The sequence below is a fragment of the Ictidomys tridecemlineatus genome, chromosome 10 (genome assembly GCF_052094955.1).
Source record: "Ictidomys tridecemlineatus isolate mIctTri1 chromosome 10, mIctTri1.hap1, whole genome shotgun sequence".
NCBI lineage: Eukaryota > Metazoa > Chordata > Mammalia > Rodentia > Sciuridae > Ictidomys > Ictidomys tridecemlineatus.
The window spans coordinates 44,994,242-45,017,502 of record NC_135486.1 but is presented as its reverse complement, the minus strand read 5'-3'; the positions used below and the strand labels follow the sequence as shown (position 1 = coordinate 45,017,502).

The following is a 23,261-nucleotide window of genomic DNA, read 5'->3' as shown; positions in this document are numbered from 1 at the left end:
CTATTACTGAACCTAAGGAAGGATGATGTGATGCAAAGGAATGTTGTTAAATCTACTACCTGGAAAGCCAACCTTTCGATATGTAAGGGGCCGATACAGCAGCTGAGTCTTACTTGGATTTTCATGTTTATGCTTCATCAGGACTCTAAGGTAGATTTTATTTTTATTTCCATTTACAGGTGAGGAGACCAAGGCTAAGGAGAACAAGACAGTTCTGATAACTTGTACTCAGAGAGCCAAACTGCTAACCAAAACAGGACCACTTTTTAACAACTGCCAGAGACCTGGAGTAGAACTTCTTGTCTTTGATGCTATCACTTCTCTTTCAACCTCTGAGATTCTTTTGGTGCAATTCCCTTTTATTTATTTTCCTTCCTTTACTTATTGGGTTTGTCTGTCTCCAAAGTCCATTCTCATTGTATGACACCATCCTGCTTGAATTAAACAATTATCCAAGGTCACAGAGCTAATAAGTGGTGGAGCCAGAGTAGAAGTGACTTATGATGGACTACTTTTAGTACTTCACTTCAAAAGTAAGATGCGTATTGTACAAAATCTTGTTTTACAACACTTAATAGCATAGACTGCATTTAACATATTTGTTTTTCTAAGAATTTCCAATATCCCACGTGCCTGCTAATGCTTTTCAGTCATGATATTCTCATGTTGTTCTACTTCTATTCCAATATAGATAGCTATTTTAATTATCTACCGGAAAAAGATTGTAACTTCCAACCCTATAAAATAATGAGTGGCAAGATACAGACACTAAAAATAAGACACACATCCAGTACATTCAAAATAGATATGCTATTTATTTAATTCCATTTTTTTTCTTTTTAATGAATCAAGATATTGTAGAAGAGAAGGGGAAAACCATGAATTACTTTACATAATCTAATCAAACCCAGTCAACTTTCTCTATATCTCATTTTTACGGAACTGCTACAACAACCAGAAAATCTTCCTAAGTGAGAAACTGTGATGTCAAAAGGAAGGAAAAGGACAGAGAAAACACGCTTGTGTCATTTCACAATGATTCTGGGAATGTGGTGCTTTCTGTCAGGATGTGTTTACTCTCTACCTTTGGGGATGGGGAAATCCAAAGGTGATGTTTCTTTCTTGAAAAATGCCTTTCATGGAAAGTTCTTCAGAAGCCAGCCGTTGATTTTGTTGCAACTTCTAATCTCTGACTCATGGAACATGTCACTGAATCTTGTGAGTCCTCTGACAGGTTGATTAAATCCTCCAGTAAAAAAACTCCCAAACATCCCAAGCATAAAGGATGAAGGACTTATGCAAGGGCTGCCAGTTCTTGGTAAGAATTTTTATTTGCCTCTGAAGCCAATAGGGGCCTGTGTGATATTGCCTGCGACACCTCACCCTCCTGCCATTCACATTCTTACTTCTCCTATAACTACTTCCCCATCAAAAAAGAAAATGAAAAGGGACCTCTGAAAGGCAAATTAGCAAACCTGCTATTGTATTTCTAAATGCTGTATTTTTCTGAATGAGGGTTTATATTTGCAATAGTCAATGCATTAAAAAACAAGACATGTTTTCCTGTTTTGTTTTTTGGATCTTCTTAAAGGTCACTAGCAAATCCCTGTAGGATTATACGTTGACAAAACAGAAGTTCCAGATCCTGCCTCAATGTAGGTCCATTCATGCTCATAGACTTCAGATTAAACCCCTGATTCATCACAAATCTGATCCTAGTGCTTTCCTGTAATATCTAGGGACAGAATCCAACAATTTGAGCTTCTAATACAGTTTTCTTGCTTCCTAGTTGGGAATTGCCTTTCTTTTTTCCTTTTATTCTCATTTTCTTTCTTATCTGGTGTTCAATTAAGATTTTTTTTTTTTTTTTTGGTACTGAGGATTGAACCCAGGGGAACTTAATTACTGAGCTACATCCCCGGCCCTTTTTTATACCTTATTTATAGATAGGGTCTCCCTGAGTTGCTTATGGCCTCACTAAGTTGCTGAAGCTGACTTTGAACTCACAATCCTCCTGCCTCAGCCTCCTGAACCACTGGGAATACAGGCATGTGCAAAACTTATTTGTTCAAGAAGATTCCCAGAACAACGTGCAGTAGGCATATTTCATACAACAACCTCCTCATCCCCATGGACATTTATTTTCAAAAACAAAGATAAGTAGCCAAAAAAGGAAAAGCATGTCATACCTCCACATATCACCAGTGCTTATAAATGAATGCCCATTGAAGATTCAAGTGTTTAAGAAAACCAGAGGTGGCATTTGAAGATGATCATGCATTAGGTTGGGAGCAGGAGTTGACGAGTTCAAGTTGTCTTCCAAAACCCAACTCCTCTACCCAAAGACTGGCTTGTTCATTACAAGCACGTCAATCCATTTGTCTTCTACTTTAATATTTCAAATGATGGAAAATTATCCTTTGGATAATTTCCATTGTCCTAATGTCCAAACCTGACACAGGGGCATGAAAGCCAGTAGAGGAAAATCCCATTTTCTACAGAAAAAAACAACTTGTCTACTTTAATGTGGAGGTACCACCCATGGCTTACGACTACCACTTCGTCTGCCTCCCATCACTGAGCACCTTGATGGAGGTGTTCCTGCTGGAATCCGAGCCTGTGTCTTGAGCACATGTCCTCCTCACTGGGGGTGACTGTCTTTCCACAAACAGCACTCACCCAACAGCTTCACTTCACACCTTTGCTTTTATAATTTTCCAGCTTCAACTAAAAATATTGGTTCTTGGGTGAGATTCAACCAAAGCATAATCTCCAAAAGCAAAGGGAGCAGTAGCTGAATAAGGGCCCTCGCAAGGGGCCTTGGAGCAAGAAGTCTCTTGTGTTTGTAATTCCGGCCTCCTTGGAAGACAGACTTGGGCACTGCAAGAGGTGGAGGGGCCAGGGTGGGTGGAGGGGTCCTTTTCAACACAGCAGTTCATTTCACACAAACACGTTAAAAAAAATTTTTTTTTCAGGCACATTAAGGATACTAATGGAGGCCCCCATCTGGTAAAGGCAGGAAAGAACTAGAAATCAGCATTCACTCTCCCTCCTTTGCTGACCCACAGGCACTTCTTAAATCTTTACTCATCAGAGGAAGTGATGATGGGAAAAAAACATAGGACACCGCACATGTGCTTCTCTGGCAACTGCTGATTTCTTCCATTTGAAAATAATTCTCTGCTCTAGCCCTCAATGCCCCTCTGCATGTGTGTGCACACGTGCCCTGTGTGGTACGCTCACTCCTTGGTCTATACCATCTTTACCAAAGTAAAGAGAGACCTTGGGGCAGCGCAGAATTGATCCTGGGTATTACACACACACACACACACACACACACACACACACACACACACACACACACACACACCACTCCTACCAACATGATCTCATTTACTGGCGCTGTTTATTGATGTACAGGGATCCGAACAGACCATCTGGAACTCTGCCTCAAGCCCCTTTTCTTTTAGGAACATCATAGAGAGAGGAGCTTGTCCAGAGTTTTAGGGTTTTTTTTTTTTTTTTTTTTTGCTTGATCTTGTCAGTGGTGCCAAAGGAAGATGCCGTGTATTAACATGAAGCGATTTAAGGATTCAGCAGACCCGAAACCATACTCTGTCCCTTCCACATAACGGTGTAGCCCTTGGCAGATGTCTTAACCTTTTAGGCCTCAGTTTTCTCATATTGAAGGTATCAGTAACACCTAACCTTCAGGGCCATTGGGGAGGTTAAGGAATGAAACATGGTAGAAGATGCAGGGAGGGCCCTGGCTCATTCTGGCTCAGGGTGATGCATTCACTCTTGCTCTATACCCCTTTTACTATAGTAAAGAGAGACCTTGAGGCAGCACAGAATTGATGCTGGGTATTCTCCACTTACCCCTCACAGCAGCACCTGCCCTGTCTATAAAAAGGGTAAGAGCAGTGTCTACTTCATAGAATTGAGGATAAAAAAGGATGGTGCATTTAGCACTGTGCCTGACACACGTCAAGCACCCGAATACATTAGCCTCTATGATTTCTTCCCAGACACCAGAGTTGCCAACCAAAAGGCTGTTTCTGGCAAATCTTCGTTCACCTTCCCAGCTACCTACTCATTGAAGGATTCCTCTGAACGCTGAGCTTCCTTCCCAGCAGCCTGACCCACCCCCCACTCTCTCTATTCAGCTCTGCTCTTCATCTCCAGATGAAGCAAAAATCTGGTAAATATTACACTTACAAGGTAACAGGTCTGGAATGCGTGGCACTCCAGGCGGAGTGCAGTTGCTTCTTGGCACCCAGACACATACACTCTGCAGCCTGGGGCCAAATTACATTTGGCCGCTCTGTGCAATTCAAATAAAGATATTAAAAATCTTCCAACTCTATAAACATTTGTACTGTTTGCTAATCAAAGGGGTTAGCTTTTAAAAAAAAAAAAAAAGAAAGGAAAAAAGTCATCTAAAGAGAACTTGGCAGGCTGGTTACTCTTCCCAGTTTCAGACCCTAAGGAGTTCGGCATATGTGTGCACCATGAAGGTTTTTAAGTTGGTGTGAGAGTACACTGATCTAGATCAGGTGGAATCTATTTCTAGAGTACAATGTCTTTCTGCAGACTTTTAGACCTGGGCCATTTTCAGTGCAGAGTCTGTGCCTTAACCAATGCACCACACTGCTGCTTTAGGTCACATGATTAGAAGTGGGTAATGATGACAGTGGTAGGTGGGGTGTCACTGGTCTGCCATTTAATGCTTCCATCAAGTTCTTAATCTCTCTCCCCTCTGGTTTCCTCATATGTGAAATGCAGAAAATGATAATCCTGCCGGGATCCAGTGAATCCGTCTCTAATATGCACAGAAGAGTACTTTGCAGACAAGAAGCAGTATGCTTGTTATTATTACTGTTGTTGTTATTGACCAAATACAGGTATGGAGAAAAGAGGCAGGAAATAGGTACTTAACAAAGAGTAAACTGATTCACTAAGTAAATACTAGAAGTGGATCACAACTGGACATTTCTAGATCCATCTCTTGTCAACAACCAAAGCAAGTGAAGGTCAATGGTAAAAGGAGATTAGAGCTTCAGCCTCCCTCTTCCGATGTCAAAACTCAGAGAACATCTCCCTCAGATGTGTGAACAGAAAAAGGAGACCATTTCCAGATATTTAACCTCAGAACTTTTAAATGAAATCTCCTCCCAAGCGACAACCTTGAAAGAAACATGGGAATGCTAACTTTGTGCTTTAGGGAGGAACAGAGAGAGAAGCAGCGTTTTCATAAGGTTAAACACACCACATTCTTTCAGTGGGCTTTTGCTATGAAAGGTTAACAGAGAAGCCAGCTGTCCTCTGTAGGTGGCAGAAGTCATGCTTCAAGGACTGCTGGGTGACAACTGGACTCTGCTGGCAGGCACCCTTCTCAGCTCAGCTGGCTCAGGAAGTGCTGTGCCAGATGGGTGCTGGCCACAGACCCTGGGAGCTGGAGGCTCCCTTCTAGGCCTTTCATGCCTCCTCTCCTCCCATCCTCCCTGTGCACCGACCACTCATGCTGTGCCTCAGGTCACTTCCAGGTGAGAAAAAGAAACACAACACACTAGGACATACAGAACGAATCACAGCTAAGGAGGTGGTGGCCGATGAGGACCCTTGTCTCATCCTTCACTTTAAAGAGGATATAGGAAGAGGCCAGAGCTATATGAGTTAGAAGAAAAGACTTTTGGACTTGGGGATGCCTCTCTGGGACCTCAGGCTACATCCTTGGGAAGTGTCTCTCCTGTGTTCCCATGAAATTGGGGGGCTTCTCCCCACCCGGGGTATCAGGCTGGACTCATCTTCCCAGGGTCCAGATTGAGTGAAGTCTGACATCAGAGTAACAGGGGTCAGCAAGAGTAGGACTCTGTTCTTTGTACTTGGAGAAGTGCCAAGTGCCTCCCGATGTGAAGTCTATTAGGGGGAGGAGCACTAAATTGAATCTTAGCGCTGATGTGGGGGTGGGGGTGGTGCGCAGGGATGCCCTGTGGTTAACCACAAAGGGATTTTTATTGATTACAGTTGTATTGAAAGAGACATGACTCAGACGTACCATATCCAAAGCCACAAGCCACGTAAAGCCCTGGATCCTATTGGAATTTCAGTGTAGGAAGATGTCCTGAGCGATACATTAATGTGAGAAGTTTTACTATCCACATTTGCTTCTGCCCTCCAACAGCTGACAAACAGGCTGCATTTTCTATATCCTTTTTCATATAAAGACTGGGGCTATTCATGGCTCAAACAGACATGTGGTTCTGTGAACATCAGGGGTAGTTTCCCTTACAAGCTGGTTTCATTAACCACCCCCCTCCCCTTCCTGTGTGTTCCCATTGTATTTTGATTGTAAACACCATTTGGCATTTAATTTTTTTTTCTTTGTGTAGGATTGTTGGTTTACAAATTTGTCTCCACAAATAGGCTCTAATCTATGGGAAGACAGGGATAATAGAATAACAAGGAACAACAATACCGAAAGCAAGGCTACTAGTTATTGGGAGTATGTCCTTTATCATATACTCACCCAAATTACCCCATTTGAATAGGAGAAAAGAAACTGAGGCTTAAAAAGGGAACTTGCCCAAGGTTATGTCTCTAGAAGCAGCAGTACCTCCACTTAAACCTGGATCCTGTGATCCTAGCATCTTCCCATTGGGAAGTCTGAAATTCTTGTTTTAGGAGAGCTTCAATCCTTCTTACCTCATTTTTAATTTTTTTGTTGTTTTTATTTTTATTTCTTTTAGTTGTAGATGGACATAGTACCTTTATTTATTTACTCTTATTGTGGTGCTAAGGCTTGAACCCAGAGCCTCATATGTGCTAGGCAAGTACTCTACCACCGAGCCACAACCCCAGCCTTCTTTTTTTTTTTTTTTAATTCATCTTTTTAGTTGAGGCACCGAGTTCTTGCCACAGTATTTGCTCAGTGAATGTTAATGAATTAAACAAAATTAAACATTTTTTAGATCCTTGTTTTTAGGGTCAATGCACGTGGAACTTAAAAGTGAAATGACTAAAAAGTGAGATGACTAACATGCCACTTAGGTATAAAAAAAAGTTACTGATATGTACAGTCCTTCTAGGCAAGTTCGAGAGTTTCCATCCCTCCTAAGATGACAAATAATTCAATTCTGCCTTATTCTGGCCATTTTTATTGTTTTTGTTAAAAACAATATGATATCTACTTTTTCAACAAAATTTTAAATGTGCAATATATTATTGTCTACCAGAGATACACTGTATAACAGAGCTGTAGCACTTATTCATCTAGCTTAATTGATACTTTATACCTATTGATTAGTAACTCCCTGTTCCCTACCCCAGCCTCTGCCAACTTCCATTCCTCTCTTTGGTTTTATGAACTGTACTATTTTTTAGATGCCTCACATTTTTAAACAATATCCCCAGTATTATTTTCCTGTCACGGAAACTGGTAGGACTTTTTAATATTTTTAAACTTTGAAAAAAATATCACTTGCTGTCCTCAAAGTATGTCATCTTGATATTAAAAACATGAGCTAGAATTCATATTTTTTCAATAGGTTCTCAGAATAGGAAAGCAAGAAAGCTAAAGGCTTGAAATGATGAGTGACAAATGAATGAATTAAAATTTATTCAGCCCCTACTATGTGCAAGGTATCTTTATATGTCAGATCACTTCTATCTTAAAAGAAAGATGAAGAGCAGGGTTTTCTTTTTATAACTTAATCCTCATTTTGGAGAAAAGAAAAATGAAGTACACAAAGGGTAAACTGACTGTCCTCCTGTAACACAGTCAGGATTTTGCCCAAGTCGCCTTTAATGCAAAACCTGTATTTGTCTTCTATGAGATCACAGCCTGTCACACTCAAGAGTCATTGTTGGCTCATGGCTGAGTCACTTTCTTGGCTTATCAACAGCAGGTTGGGATCAACAAAACAAAGGTTGACATCTTCACTAAGTTGAAAGAAAGGGACCACCGTCTGTCATACAAAGCAAAAGAAACAGAGAGGCCTATTATATGAACTCCGTCTGTCTAGACAGATGACTAAACAGGGGTCCCTCCAGGGTTAGACTTGAATTTCCTCCGTTCAGCCTGTTGGATATTTAGCAATAAAAAGAAGGAAAGAAAGGGAAAAAGAAAGAAAGAAAGAAAAAACTGTTTAAAGGCTGTAGTATTAATCCAAACCTCCTACACTACCCGGAGAGTACTTTAAAAGTCATTTGGTGCAGCCTGTATGTGTTAAAGTTTCAAGCAGAAATCAAATTGAGACAAAAAGAGCCCTAAAAATACTTGTGCTGTCTGGCTACAGACCCACAAACACAGGCCTAAATGTCCCTTTATAGCACCAGTGACAGAAGTTTGAACTCACAGAGGGAGCAGGGGCTCATCCAGGTGTCCCCAGAGCAGGGGATACAAAGGCACTGAAGTCGAACTTCTCATCTTTCACATGAGCTGGCAAGCTGTTTTTCTCCTGCTCCTTATGTGCCCTGGGGACACTGAACTTTTTCTAACTTCTAATATGAAAAATACTACTTAGGGGAAGAAAAAGTCAGTATTCTTTCATCAAGGCTGAAAGATATAAACAGAGGCTAGTGATGACGAGATTCTTTTTAAAGCCTATTAATATTGCTATGCTTGGTTTATACAGAGTCCCTCCAGGTAGGCAATTAAGAGTTGGCCATGGGACCCCCATGAAGAAAGTGGGAGCATGACAATCCACTAAGACCTCCCTCATCTCCCAAGAAGTCCTTAGCAATGTGCAGGATGCTACTTTTATTGTGACCCATATTTGCAAAATCTGTTCAGTCCTTTGCTTAACAAATATTTATTGGATGGCTCAATCTGCAACATTCCTTCCTATGTATGGGGACTGACAGGTCTTCCAGGAAATGGTTATGGAATTTCTAGAGTCCTGCCCAATGATAGGTGCTGGTACTATTCTAATCTTTTAATAGGCATCAGAGAATCAATGCAGTCATCTAAGTTAAAAGCAATTCCTCAGATTTACCAGCTTGAAAACAAAACAAAACAAAAAACAGTTGTTCTGTCCAGGGAACCAAATGAAAAACACCAGGATTTTATATTGCATACTCTAATTATTACCCAGCCTGGGCAAGAGAATAACTGCAGGGATGCACTTATCCTCCATATAAATTCATATCAGAAGAAACTATTTCCATTCTTTAAATGGGGAATACGAAGAATGTGCCTGAGTTAAGCTCAGAGGCCACTGCTTAATTCTAATACCAGCATTCAAACCCACAGGATCTGCTGCCTGCCTTTAAGTTCCACATGTTTTTAGGAGAAAAATATTATTTGCAAAAGAAAAAAATAATAAGAAGGAAAGAAACACATCCAAACACAACTCTTTTTCTTTGTTAGAAAAGAATGATTCCTTAACACATGCAGATATGACTATGGTTTTCACTTGGTTGATTCTCCTCTTTTGATATTTCATTCTTTCAAAAAATTATTTAAATTTAGTTTATCCTCCTAAGTGAGTGATTAATAGGATGAGCTGTAGAGTCAGACAGATCAAGTTCAAGGTCTGACTCTATCGTTTATCAGTTGTATAACTTGGGGAAATTAAATACAATGTCTGTAAGCTTCAACTTTCTTATCCATAAAATTGACAGTGACAGTGGAGTTTATGTAGAGTGTTAATACAGAGATTAATCCAGTGTCTAATATGACTATGCAGTAACTGATGTTTAGCATTGTTACCGGTAATATTATTATTGAAGACAGAATCCATGCTCCCCATCCATCAATAGCCCTACTTAAATAGATGCTGGTTTGATACAGAAATTCATGCAAAATAAAACATGGATAGCTAGACAGAGCCACACAGTTTTATGAAAAGCTATGTACATCCCCAAAACAGAAGTTCCCAGATCTGGTTGTGCATTAGAATCACCTAGAGAGGTTTTTAAAGCTAAAAAGGTGAACCAACTGAGACAGAATTTCTGGAGGTAAATAAGATATGTAATACATTCAATGTTCACCAGGTGATTTTGGTGCATAGTGAAGTCAAATACTTCTTCACTAGAGTCACTAAAGACAAACCACAGCCTTGACAGTTGGGAGTTTCCAACCTAGAACCCAAACACTTTGAAATATAAAGCCCAAGTCCAAGTCTGCCATGCTACCAGCATACCTGATACCTGATAGATTAGCTGTCCTAGGTGATTCACCTGTTTAACTTCTGAAAAGCAATCTGTTTTCTGCCTAACAATAGCACTAGAATTAACCATCCTCGAAGTCCCAGTGGCCTGGGTTCCACAGGGAACTACTTTCCTGGTCTCCCAAATATGGATAATGGAAGAAGTAAGTAGCAGTCTTGGGAAAACAAGTACACAGACCAGGAAAACAGAGAAGCAACCCCTGCTGCTCATGTGAACACATTAGAAGTCAGCTCCACTTCAGAGCAAAGATACAATCCAACTGAATATTAGAAAAATATGGTCTGGCCATTTAGATTTCAGAAGGATCCAAAACCAATTTAGACTCCAGTTGGTGGACAAAGTTCACATTCAGCAAAACAGCTCCAGCAGTTGCATCATACCCACTACAGGGCAATTCAGAAATACAGATGTCCAGCCATGTGCAAAACAATGCTTTCATTTTTTTTCTCCTCTTTCCCACCACTGACCCTGAGAGCAGGCTGGAAAAGCTTAGCATCTGTTGCTACTAAGAATAGGCTGTGGAGATAATTATTTACGAACTTGCAAGCATCAAGCTACCTTGCACAGTCAGGGGCTGTCAGAGAAGAGAGCTGTAACTGTGTTGGGGTCCACACAGCAAATGCCCCATGCTAGACAAGGTTACTTTTCAGTTTGCTCACTGGATACAACAGGTAGGAGTGTGACAAACAATCTACCTGTTGGGTCCCTTTCAGGGGACCAAGATTCAGGCTAGACAACATTCTAGGGACTGACACGGTACATGATGTGTAAGTTGGCATGGGACTCACACAAGAGAGATAAGAGGCAGGAAAATCATGCTCCCTCTAGCAAACAGTTAAACATCTCCAGACTTATACTCTCATGGAAACTTAGCCTGAATCCTTACCGTGGACAACATCTTACAGATACTGCTGGGCATGTCAGAACCAGGGTGGCAATCTAAGACCCTAAGGCTAAGGGATGTCACTACATGTTTTGGAGGTGAGCCTGAGTTTCACTTTCCCTGACATATATAAACTTCACATAACACATCAGGACTTGCTTCAGAAACCTGGTCCTTCCAACTGTGCTTTTTATGTAGATAAACTTGCTCTATATTGGAGGGGCAAGTCATTTATAAAAATGGAGGGAATTAACATTTATATTGACCTTATAAAATCAACCTACTAAGTATTTAGTAAATATCTATTATCAAGCTTCCCATAATTTCACCAATACAGCAACCGTGTGGCTCTGATCATGTCCTTCTCACAATATCAAGTTTTTAACAGGGGTGAAATCTTCTTTCCCATCTCCTTTACTATCTATAGTAAACTATCATTTGTTCAAAATTTTGGCTGTCCCTTTTCTCTAGGTCAATCCCCATGTTACCTCTCCCTTGTGCATGAACAACAACAACAACAACAACAACAACAAAAATCAGGCATGGACACTTGACTTGCTTTAGCCAGTGAACGTGATTTGGGGCAACAACCATATCTCATGGTTCTGCCATGGGATAAGCATGCTCAGATTAGGGGGCCTATTCCCTTGGCCCGGGTCCCAGAATGGAGATTACATAAGCAAAGCTTAGCCAACGCACAAAGTTGAATGAATGAAAAATCTATGCATAAGAGAGAATTTTTTTATTGTATACAACTGAAACTGAGAGGAAAGCCCTAGAAAGTGACCTTGAAATTGTAAAACAGTGCTTTATTCCACAGAGTCCCACTATACCGCAGCACATCGTTACACGGATGTTCATATACAACAGGCCAAGCATGTCTTCTGAACATATTCGCTTTGAATAATAAATACTTGACATAAACATATTGGACTATTCTCCAAACCCAGCATTTCAAGATTCTCTTAAAAAATAAATCAATTTTTCCAAAGACCACACTAAGCTTTCTTGCAGTTTCATGATTCATCAAGATAGGGGTTATGCAAGCTCACATAGGAAGAAGCGATATGCAAGGACAAACCTTCTTTGTTATGGTTTGGATCTTGAATGTTGCCCAAAGGCTCATGTGTTGAATGAAGGTTTAGTCCCCAATGAAACAGTTTTCAGCAGTGGGACTCTAGGGAAGGCCAATGGATCATAAGAGCTCTACCCTCATTAGTAAATGAATCTATAGATAGATTTATAATTTGATAACATTTTCAGAAGGAGGTGGGAACTGTAGGAGCTGGGACTACTAGAAATGTGCCCTAAAAGTATACATCTTGTCCCTGACATCTTCCTTGTTCTTTCTCTCTCTGCTTCCTGGCCCTCAGGAGCCAATGCTTTCTTCCACCACACCCTTCCACCATGATGTTCTGCCTCACCTCAAGCCCAAAGCAATGGAGCCAGCTGACCTTGGACTAAAAACTCTGAAACCATAAGCCAAAATAAATCTTTCCTTCTTTAAGTTGTTTTTCTCAGGTATTTTGTCACAGAGATGAAAAGCTGACTAACACATTCTCCTTCCAGAAAACATAAAACAGCTTCCTATTGCTGCTTGATGGCCAAACTACAATCTCAAAGGTCATCTTTCAGGAGGCAAATATCAGCTCCCACAAGAAGACTTCTTTCACCTTTCTGGGCCAAGTTAAACAATTCTTCTTCTGGCTTTTCAGATGTCTCACTTGTGATCAACCACACAGAGTTGGCATTTTGGTTTGGTTGGTTTGGGCTGCCGGACTTCCTCACTAAGTTGTAGGCTCCCCAAGGACAGGATCTACGCTTCATGTGGCACCCAGGAGATTCAATCAATATTTCTTATACAGATGGATGAATCCCAGTGTAATTCTTGCCATGCAAAACTTAAGAATTAGAAAGCAAATTCTGCTCCAAAAGAAATGCTTTTTGACTGATAAGAGACATAGTTTTACAAATTCCCTGGCTTATGACCCCATTTCAACATTTAGGCAAGGGCACTTCCATTTCCTGCACTAGGCATAGCTGGACAGATCCAAAAATCCTTCCAAGTCTGACTTGGAAAGGTAGTTTGTCATTCTTGAAGGCTAAAGCATGGTCACCTATGAGTTTAGTGCCAGGTGTCCCTGGCTACGGAGTCCAGGGGGCCTATTACCAGGCATTACAGCAAGTATAAACTCCAACAGCTGCCACAGCCCGCTGGTCAGCACAAGATCGGAGACCTACAGGACTATTTTCACACAGCGTCAACTCCTTGCCAGAAAGGAAGGAGGTGAGTTGCCAATAACTCAGGACTATTAAAAACCACCAAACAGACAAAAAAACAGAATCTACATAAAGAACCTCTCAAACTATCTGCTGAAGAAAGAACTCGGCACAAGGAATGTCTGAGATTCCTGTGTGGTTTTACCTAGAATTGCAGTCACCAAGTTCCAGCCAGTGCATTACCAAGGCTGCTCATGTACTTACCACTTCTACCCTGGCCACCCTAAGTTCCACTCCCAATCTAATAGCCATAGTGGGCCCTTGGCGAAAACCACCGTTCTCCCCATCTTATTCAGAGAAAAAAAAGTCACAGACCTTAGAATGGCCTACGAGGTCCCACGTGAATTGTCACTCATGATCTTTCTAATCTCATCTTTGAGGACACTTCTGATAATCCTAGAACAGGCCAGAAATAGCCTAGCAGTTCCCTCTGCCAAAAACGCTCTTCCCCACATAACTTTCTGATCTCCTTCAAGTCTGTTTAAATGCTGCCTTAACTCTTCTACGGCCTGCTTATTTAAAATCATAATTCACTTCTCTATCCTAAACTTGTTCTACTCGTTCCCCCATAACATTCATCAAATGCTATCATTCTTATTTAACCTCTATTATTAATTTTCTTCCCTCTTCTACAGAACATAAGCTCAACAGAGGCAAGGATTTTTATTGTTTTACTCACAGGTGGTATATCATCCATGCCTATCATCCATGAGTGCCTGATACAAGTAGACACACAATAAATACCACTGAATAAATTAGTATATCATAAGGATGTCCTCTTTTACCTGCCAAAGATCTCTGCATGCACTGGACATTTATTTTAGAACCCTATCTATATTTTTAAATAATATAGAGAGATCTTTTGCTTGAAGACGTGTTGGAAAGTTATCTTTTCTTATATTTTAATAGCCACATAGGCTTTAAATGATGCAGACCACCTAGGAGAACTAGATATTTCATTAAATGGTAGGATGACAAAACACACACACCACACACACACACACACACACACACACACACACACACTACCCAAATCATAAAATATTCATACTGCATGGTTGGATTCAAAATACTGGGTGGTTCAAAAATCACAGCAGAATACCAGGAGGCCCAGGGTTGCACAAATCAAATACCAAGTCATTTATCATTAACTTTACTTATTAATAGCTTGGTCAGATTCTCACCTGCTCTAATACTTCTGCTTGAAGAAAACACCATTTGGATTGAGAAAACTGTAGTTCACTGAAACTGAGTTTGGCTGAGATAATAGAGTTTACATTCCATTGTTGGCTAGATCCTAACCCCATGGAATGTGTCAGAACGGGATTCTGGCCGTAAAGAGGATGGCAGTGCTTTGACCAAACACTACCCCAGGGAATTATACATTAACTTATACATTATAGACTATGTGTCACATATGCATTAAATATTCACTTCAAAAATCCCCTTCCCACTCCATGATTGCCTGGAGTGAAAGGCTCTTGGGTGAAAGAATTCACTCCCCTGCATAATCTCCAAACTGGGCATCTGCCACCCTCTCTACATGACCCTTTTTACTTCCTTGCACAGTCAGTGTCCCCCCTCTGTGATGAACAATGAGCAAGGGATTTATGTGATACTATTAGCAACAGGACTAACTCAGTTCTTGGATGAACTTAGAAAAAGGAAAAGCACCTAGCAAAAACTCCACAAGGGCTGTAGATTCAGGGTCCCATGCTTACAGGGCCAGCTGATCAAACAGAAGCCTCACTGATCTGCATCCTCCCTGCAGGATGTCTACAAGTAAACAGGCCTGCATCTGCTGCCTCACACAGCTGCAAACATCCTCAAGGCCAGAAGCACCTGCACTGTCTGTTTGGACTATGCAAAGTCCCCAGCTCTGCCCACCCAGCCATTCTGACTCTGAGACAGGGCCAGGGAATCTGCTTTTAAGATGCCTCAGGAGATACAAATACAAGCCACGCTTTGAACAACATCTTTACATCTTAACTGAGTTACTTAAAAGCCTCTTACTCAGTAAGTACTTAAAAAGTGGAATTCACCTTCATGATTGTACATCCATTCATTCATGTAGAGACACTGTCTCTATTGCCTGTCCTCTGGATTCTTCTATCTTTTTTGAAAAAAACATTTATTTATTTATTTATCTATTAGTTGCAGTTGAGCACAATATCTTTTTTATTTTATTTGCTTTTTATGTTTAGGTGGTGCTGAGGATCGAACCCAGGGCATTGCACATGTGAGGCGAGCACTCTATGGCTGAGCCACAACCCCAGCCCTGGATTCCTCTATCTTATTAGGAAACTTTAGGCAGGTCATCCTAACCTCCACCAATATTATTGGGGGTAATGAATTTAGAAAGAGAAAAGTGATTGTGCAACCACATGGTCTGTGAGGACGTGGGCCATTTCATCTTCCCTGTTGTTCTTATTTCAAGGCAATGGAGCCCCAGAGCCACCATCAGCATCTGTGTCTGACATGAAGCTATCAACCACACTTAGGTTACAGAGGGAGGAAAGAAAGAGGCACCACAGGCTCCACAATGCCTCCAGCCACGCCCAGCATCTCCTTGGAACTGAGAGGCGGTCACACAAGGTGACAGGGATGGCCCTCGAGCTGCTTGGCATGGGCCCACTCCACTTAACGAGTGTTCAGAATCACACTCAGCATGGAGAAATTCACCCTGACCCTGGATGCTTGCCCCCTGGCATACGCTCACTTACATTTTTACTCAATTACTATTTCTAAGAACAGAGACAAAAAAAAAAAGAAAGAAAGAAAGAAAGAAAGAAAGAAAGGAAGGAAGGAAGGAAGGAAGGAAGGAAGGAAGGAAGGAAGGAAGGAAGGAAGGAAGGAAGAAAGAAAGAAAGAAAGAAAGAAAGAAAGAAAGAAAGAAAGAAAGAAAGAAAGAAAAGAGAAAGGAAGAAAGAAAGACAAAACAAGACATGCAGAGCCCCACTGTCTTGCATGGAAGGTCTGAGAAGGGTCAGCTGGGGGCTGGGAAGTAAAGAGCCTCCCACTCATGAGAATCCACGTGGAGCCGTGCCCCATCTACCTGGCCACACCCTTGGAGAAACGATTGGTCTTTTCAGGGCAGGCGGGCTTCCCGTGTTTTTCCCCAAAGGAAAAGGGAAGTTTGAAACAAACAAGTGATAAAAAAAAAATAACACCAAGGGCTGGGGTTGCGGCTCAGCGGTGGAGCGCTCCCCTCACAAGTGCGAGATCCGGGGTTCGATCCTCAGCACCACATAAAAATAAACAAGTAAATAAAGGTGTTAAAAAAAATCACCCCAAGTAAGAAGGAGACTCTCAGAAGAAAAACCAACGGAAGAACCAAGGAAGACCTCTCTACTACCAGAGGGAGGGATGAAAAGGAAATCAGTCCACAGCAGGAGGGAAGAAAGGGACCTAATGAACGGGTGACAGCATCTAGATCTGTGACCAAGGACGAGGCATTTAGCTCTCCAAACCCCAACTTCCTGAAGATTGGGGATTGCCCTCCTGGCCTTCCCTGCCCAACCAACATGACAAGAATCAGGATGAGGACTAGCAACATGGGGTTCTCCAACAAATTTTTCCTTCCTTCTTTCCCCTTCTCTTCCTTCCAACAAGCCAGTCAATGGGCAGGGAAAAACTGGACATTCCACTTTTGGGTTTAAGGAGTGAAATAAAATTCAAATTCAAATATAGTTTGTCTCACAAAAGGGATTTTTAATTATCTTTCTTTATTGAGTTTGAATTTTCTTTCTTTCTTTCAAATTTTCTCTCTCCCTCCCTCCTTCCTTTTATATTCCCAGCCTTTTAAAACTTTTTATTTTTATTTCTTTAATTTGAAGCAAGTTCTCAATAGGTCGCTTAGGGCCTCTTTAAATTACTGGGGCTTCTAACTTGCAAACCTCCTGCCTCAGCCTCCCTACCTCTTTCCAACCCATTGCAGGGACTATAGACATGAACCACCAAACTGGTAAAAGGGGGCTTTTAAAGCATGCATTAAATCTTTCACTCTTCATTCATATAGCAGCTTCTAGCCACTCTTAGGGTTTCTGTAGTAAAATAAACATGTACTCTCAACAGAATCAGGGTGTTGTTGTTTTTTTTTTTCTTTCATTTTTTCCCCCTTTGAGGAAATCCCAGCATAGGCCACTGTAAATAAACTATATTGATTCCTAAGAAGAAAGATTAAGCACGGTAAGTTACAGAATAGGATATCCAGGGAACCAGGCTTCTATCAGAAAAATAGAAACATTTCCTTTGTCTCTATCCAGGTCACCGCCCTCCCACATTTACAATCAACATAATTAAAACTTTCTCAGGGCCTCAAATACAGGTGGTTAACTAATGCCAGGATTGTGAGTCTGTTTCTTGTTTTCCTAAGCAGGATTTGGGGAAAACTCAGCCACTGAATTTATTGAATGCTAGGATCACTCAAGCTCTATTCTTAGGTCCAGACTCATTGCCCAGCATACAGAAGGCATTCAATAAATGCTGGTGGCAATACAATTATGTCCCAAATCAGAAAGAGGTAGAGACCTCTGGCTTTGGTGCTCCTTTTCCTAACCCATTGCACTGGCTCTGAGAAGCCTGCACTTTGTGTGAGGGTCAGGGATAAATAGTTCAAGCAAGCAGCAAGCTCAAGTCCAATTAGCTGAGGATGGACCCCTGTCAGTCCATTTTCTCATGCAACTTAGACATGTCAATATGAAAGTCACAAATAATGGCATCAGCATAACTCTCCCTTAGGCCTCCTGCAAAAACCTCAAAGGAGAGGAAAATCTCCTTTTCCCCCTTTAGTTCAGAACAAAAACAGTAATTAAGCAACTACTATGTGTCGGGAATAGCAACATACACATAAACAAGATATGAAAAAACAACCTTCCTTTGACATTCAGGCTATACTGTTCAACTCTCCAGAGAAGCCTCTCTGTGGATCAGGAGATCAATATTTCCAATCCCTCTGTGTCCCTTGGAACACATATTTCATTACCCCCAAGTAATACTTTCACAAGCTACAGTCAAGTCATGGCACATCTTCCAAGCTGTTCATCAGCTCTTCTCATGTAAACTCTGACTAGAAAATGTCAGACACCTTTGTGATAAACTCAGCTACAAGGCTGCATTTCAGAATCCTATTTAGCCTCTAATGTACACCCCACAGGAGACAGAAACCAAAGACGGACTTGATATCACCACGTCAAACGAGGAATAAAGCAGACGAGTGTACTCACCAAGGTACCCACAGAGCACCTGGGACTGTCTGGCGCACAAGCTGCCCACTGAGCCAGAGGGTGTTGTAACAACTGGGCAGACAGCTAGGAGTTTTAAAAAGCACAGTCATTAGCTATTTTACTGAAGAGAGGCCCGACACAGAACTATACAAAGACTCAAAGTAGAAGAGGGACTCGCTGAATGTTCTTATTGCCCCCACCCAAATATACAAGGTCCCTGCAACCCAGGGTCAGGAGATCACACACAAAGATCTATAGAGGATTCTGGATTCTGGTCTCCCAGATCTCCTGGCCTCCCTTAACCAGCTATCAGACTCCTGGATTCTGTTTTCCCTTTAACACACTCTAACATTGAAATGACAATGCACAATTTATAAACTAAAATAGTAAAATAAATACCTTGAGTTATACTAAAGATGAATAAGAAAGGTCTTGACCCTCTTTGACAAAAAAACAGCCTACTCATTAAGAATAATACCTGGTGTTTCTTTGGCTGGCCTAGATTTTTAGAGTTCTTGAAAACCACCTGTCATTATTTTTAACTGGCATATGAAAACTCTGACTTGAAATGAGTCAAAAGTATAAGGGCATATTGGTTGTAGCTGCTTAGCTACAGTTTCGAAAACTGGAGCTCTTTGAAATGGATTAAACATTTCTCCCCTCAGAGTATGACATCCAGAAATTCTGAGCTTCACTTTCCTTAAAATAAAAGCAATTTGGATATTTCCCACCTGATTCTTAGAGACAAAACTACACCAAAAAAAAAAATGTCTCAAATTGAAGAAAAAAAAACATTCTTGAGTGTTCAAAGGCTTTCCTGCCTATAGTAGGAGCTTTGGATGAGAAGATATGGGCTAAAAATCCCCATTCTATCATTGATTTCCCATGAATCTTTGGACAAGCCCTGGAGTTTACCTGAACTTCAGTGCCTACAAGTTGAGGCAGACATACTGCTATCTCCGAGAGTTTTTGTAAGATGGGAATGAGATGTTATATTTAAAAAAAGACTGGCAAATAAAAATGATTAAGGAATGCAATCATATTAGCTATGTAACTGAGTCCTCCTAGGCCTGGCATGATATAATTCTGTCCTGGCTCCTTGCATAGATAGAAACTATGCATCTTTTATATATGCAGGGCATATCTTCTGCAAGTAACACTGTCACTATTCAGACCTGAATTGAACCCTTCTTTGGATAAAAAAACAAAGGCTTCATGGAATTCTCTTTTTTTTTTTTTTGCCAGATCTGTGCCTTTTATCACTCAATTTTAACATAGATAGTGTCAGCCTTTCCCATACTCTGCAACTTACCATCTCCAACATTCAGCCTCCTACAAAGACCCCAGTGACACTTTTTCACACATACATGGATTATGCGGTCTAGCCAACACACTCTTTCATTGAGATTAGGGTTCTCTGTGGCCAGTGTGGCATGGAAATGAAGGCCTAGCATCTGGGCTGTTAGAAACACATTCTGCTACCCTGATGCCACCATATGCTGCTTCCAGCTGACATCTGTTCCCATATGTTCCTACCAAGAAGCAACCATGCTGTTTATTTTAAGAGCTTTCTCCACAGCCTGATAGGGAGAATATTCCCTCAAATAACCAGTCAGCAAAGACAGGAAGCTACACTGGGTATAAACTGTTTGTCACAAGATTAGCAATCAAAGATTTCTCATTCAAAGTTGGTCTTTAAAAAGAGATGCTGAAAGTTATCCTAAATAAAAATCCACAAGAAAATAACCAAAGGAAGGTAGAAGATGCAAAGTAAGTCGCTTGGTTAGTAATACTTTTTCTCCAAACTATGGCCCTATGCATTTCTTGGGGGGATTTCAATCCTTTTCCTGGGAAACAGCACCTTCTTCAGGCCACTGGATGCCGTGGTACAGAAGAGGGACAGTTCTATCCATGGGATTCAGATCCCTGACACTGCCCTAGGTCACCCAGGTCACAGGTAGGAACAAGGTGACGTGACTACTGTCATTTACAATTTCCAGCATGCTTGACTTAAATATGCCCCTTTGGTTTACTTTCATTCTGCTATAAAGTTGCAGTCTTAAAATTATTTCTTTTCTTTCTTTTTTTCTGTTTTATTTTCAAGCAGAGCCTTAGCAATTAAGATCATGAATTGGGGCTGGGTTGTAGCTCAGTGGTAGAGTGCTTGCCTTGCATGTGAGGCACTGGGTTCAAGCCTCAGCATTGCATAAAAATAAATAAAATAAAGATACTATGTCCATCCACAACTAAAAAAAATATTTTTAAAAAAGATCATGAATTGGATGAAGACATAAAGATGCGAATAGTGACTACTCAGGCCTCAGAAAGCAGTCCTTAGTTTTTAAGTTATCAATTTTCAGTCATCTACATGACTGAAGCAGTATTGGGGAATGGATTTTTTTTTTTTAAGATCAGTGAAGCTCTAGATATATGGGAAATAGTTTGTAAAACGTGAAACACTATAAACATCTGAGACATTTATAGTCTTAGAGAAAGTGCTTTTTAGAAGACTCTGGGCACTCATAATTAATAAATGGGCAACTATGGGTTATACAAGTTATAAAATAGGAGTCCCAGAATTAAAATTTGGTATAGGTGATTTACAAAATAACTAAATGATTCTGATATGAATTATAAGTGTTGGGGTTCAGTTTTGCCTGTGACAACACAGCTCAGAAATAAAACAACAAAGCAACAATGTTTCCAGAGTGTGTTTCTGAATCATTTGAGAGAGAATCACCCGGCCTGCTTGTCAAGATGCAGGTTGCTGAAGCTTAACTTCAAACCACTGAATAATAATTTGGAGATGGGGTGGGAGAAAAAGGCTTAGGAGTTTACATTTACTAATAAGCACCATGCTTGATTTTTCGCATGGTAAATTTGAGAATCATTCGTCCAGGTCTTTGTGACTTATAGGTTAGAAAGGCCATTTATAAAACATCATTTGACCTCAAAGCAATCCATCTAGGTGGGTCAAGGAAAAAGTATCTCCTCATAAGGTTTATATATGTTCTGAGTAAGCAACAGTTTTATATAATGTGAAAATGTCTATTAGCTAGAAATAAAGCCATTCTTGCTGTAATATCTTAAGCAGAATTAAAAATGCTTCAATGCCGTCAGTGGTGGTGGTGTAATCCTGTAATCCCAGCTACTCAAGAGGCTGAGGCAGGAGTATCACAAGTTCAAGGTCAGCCTCAGAAATTTAGTGAGATCCTGTCTCAGAATTAAAAATTTCCTTAAAATGCTTCAATCCCACTAAAATTGCTTCAATAAACTTTATGTCAAATTAGCTCCTGCTCTAGTCCTCTCAACCCTTCCAACAACACAATGCATCTCTTGTAATTTTAACAATTCTAAACATGGATGCTATCTTTCTTCCTGACACTAAACTCTTTTTAGAGAATTTCCAGCAAGTATTACTGAGAAAGGGAAAACTGTTCCAAATATACAATGATTTGGGGTCAACTTGGTTTGAGACCCTATTTTAGAATAAGAATTAATGACATTTGACATGACTCTACATGCATAGTTTCATTATTTCATTATTTTCTGACAGTGGAATTCTGAAATGTACCTCTCTCCAAGACAAATGAGCACCAGTCACCTCATTCCATGGAGAAAGAAACTCAAGTCTAGTTGGTAAAACAGTGGGAAGTCAGACCTTAGTTCATGGCTATGGCCCACACATTTAACAACTGAAGGTTTAATACTAAAGAGGACCAAATGAGTGACAAAATTACTTTTCAAATAGGTAAGATTTTTTTTTAAAAAAATGCCTCAAGGTGTCTCAGATATAAAACAGGGTGTAGACAGTGCCAGCAACCTATGGTGATGGAGTTTGATGGACAGGCAGCCTAAAAGGACGGCTATAATTCAGTTCTGGTTCTGCCTTGCCACTTGCAGGTAGAAGTTGGGAGCTCAGAAGCACTCCTTTCTTCATCCTTCCCAAATTTCGGAGCCAAAAGAACCAAGGGATGATTCACCTGGATGTGGAAAGATTTGCCCAAAAAGTCCTAAAAGAGAGACATCCAAGGAGACAGTTCCTTCACTAAATCATCCATCCTCTGCAAAGAAATAAAATGTCCTCTGTCTATGATTGTTTTTTCCTCCTCCTAAAGTAGAATCAAGCTGGATGCAGTGGTGCATGCCTGTAACCCCAGTGGCTCAGGAGGCTGCGGCAGGAGGATCACAAGTTTAATGCCAGCCTTAGCAACTTAGCTAGGTCCTAAGCAACTTAGCAAGACCAAGTCTCAAAATAAAAAATAAAAGAAAGGGCTGGGATGTAGCTCAGTGGTGAAATGCCTCTGGAATAATAATAATAATAATAATAATAATAATAATAATAATAATAATAATGTAAAATCAGAATAAGTCATTGACCTTTCTTTCTTATGGGCTTTATGAGCCAGCAGCTTAATTATAAGAGTTCATTATTAAAAAAGTAAAAATGAGTCCAGTGAGATTGCCATGAAGATGTCAAAGCAGAAGTGAAAATGTGACTAAGTCAACAGAAAGAAACTAATGACGGTATGAGAAAGAATCCCTCCAATGGAAGGAATGCCAAGTTACAGCTACAATGGTGTAGACAGAATCATCTCTGATAAACTTGTTCTAAGAAGGATTGAAATAACCAATACTGAAACGAATCCGAAATTTAAAAATTAAATTATACTTTCCAGAATATTCCCATTTATATTCTG

General features: G+C 40.5%; 1 protein-coding gene across 3 annotated transcripts in view; it reads right to left on the bottom strand.

Annotated features, from left to right (window-relative positions):
* Tgfb2 (transforming growth factor beta 2) overlaps positions 1 to 23,261 on the bottom strand; it is an 84,745-nt gene that overhangs the window by 50,163 nt on the left and 11,321 nt on the right. For 2 of the 3 annotated variants that reach the window (XM_021732985.3, XM_021732986.3), the window contains exon 2: positions 18,562 to 18,645. The exons of the other annotated variant lie outside the window; for it this stretch is intronic. In XM_021732985.3, coding sequence (XP_021588660.1) covers positions 18,562 to 18,645 — 84 coding nt within the window. The remainder of the gene's footprint in view (positions 1 to 18,561; positions 18,646 to 23,261) is intronic. 3 annotated transcript variants of the gene reach the window in all.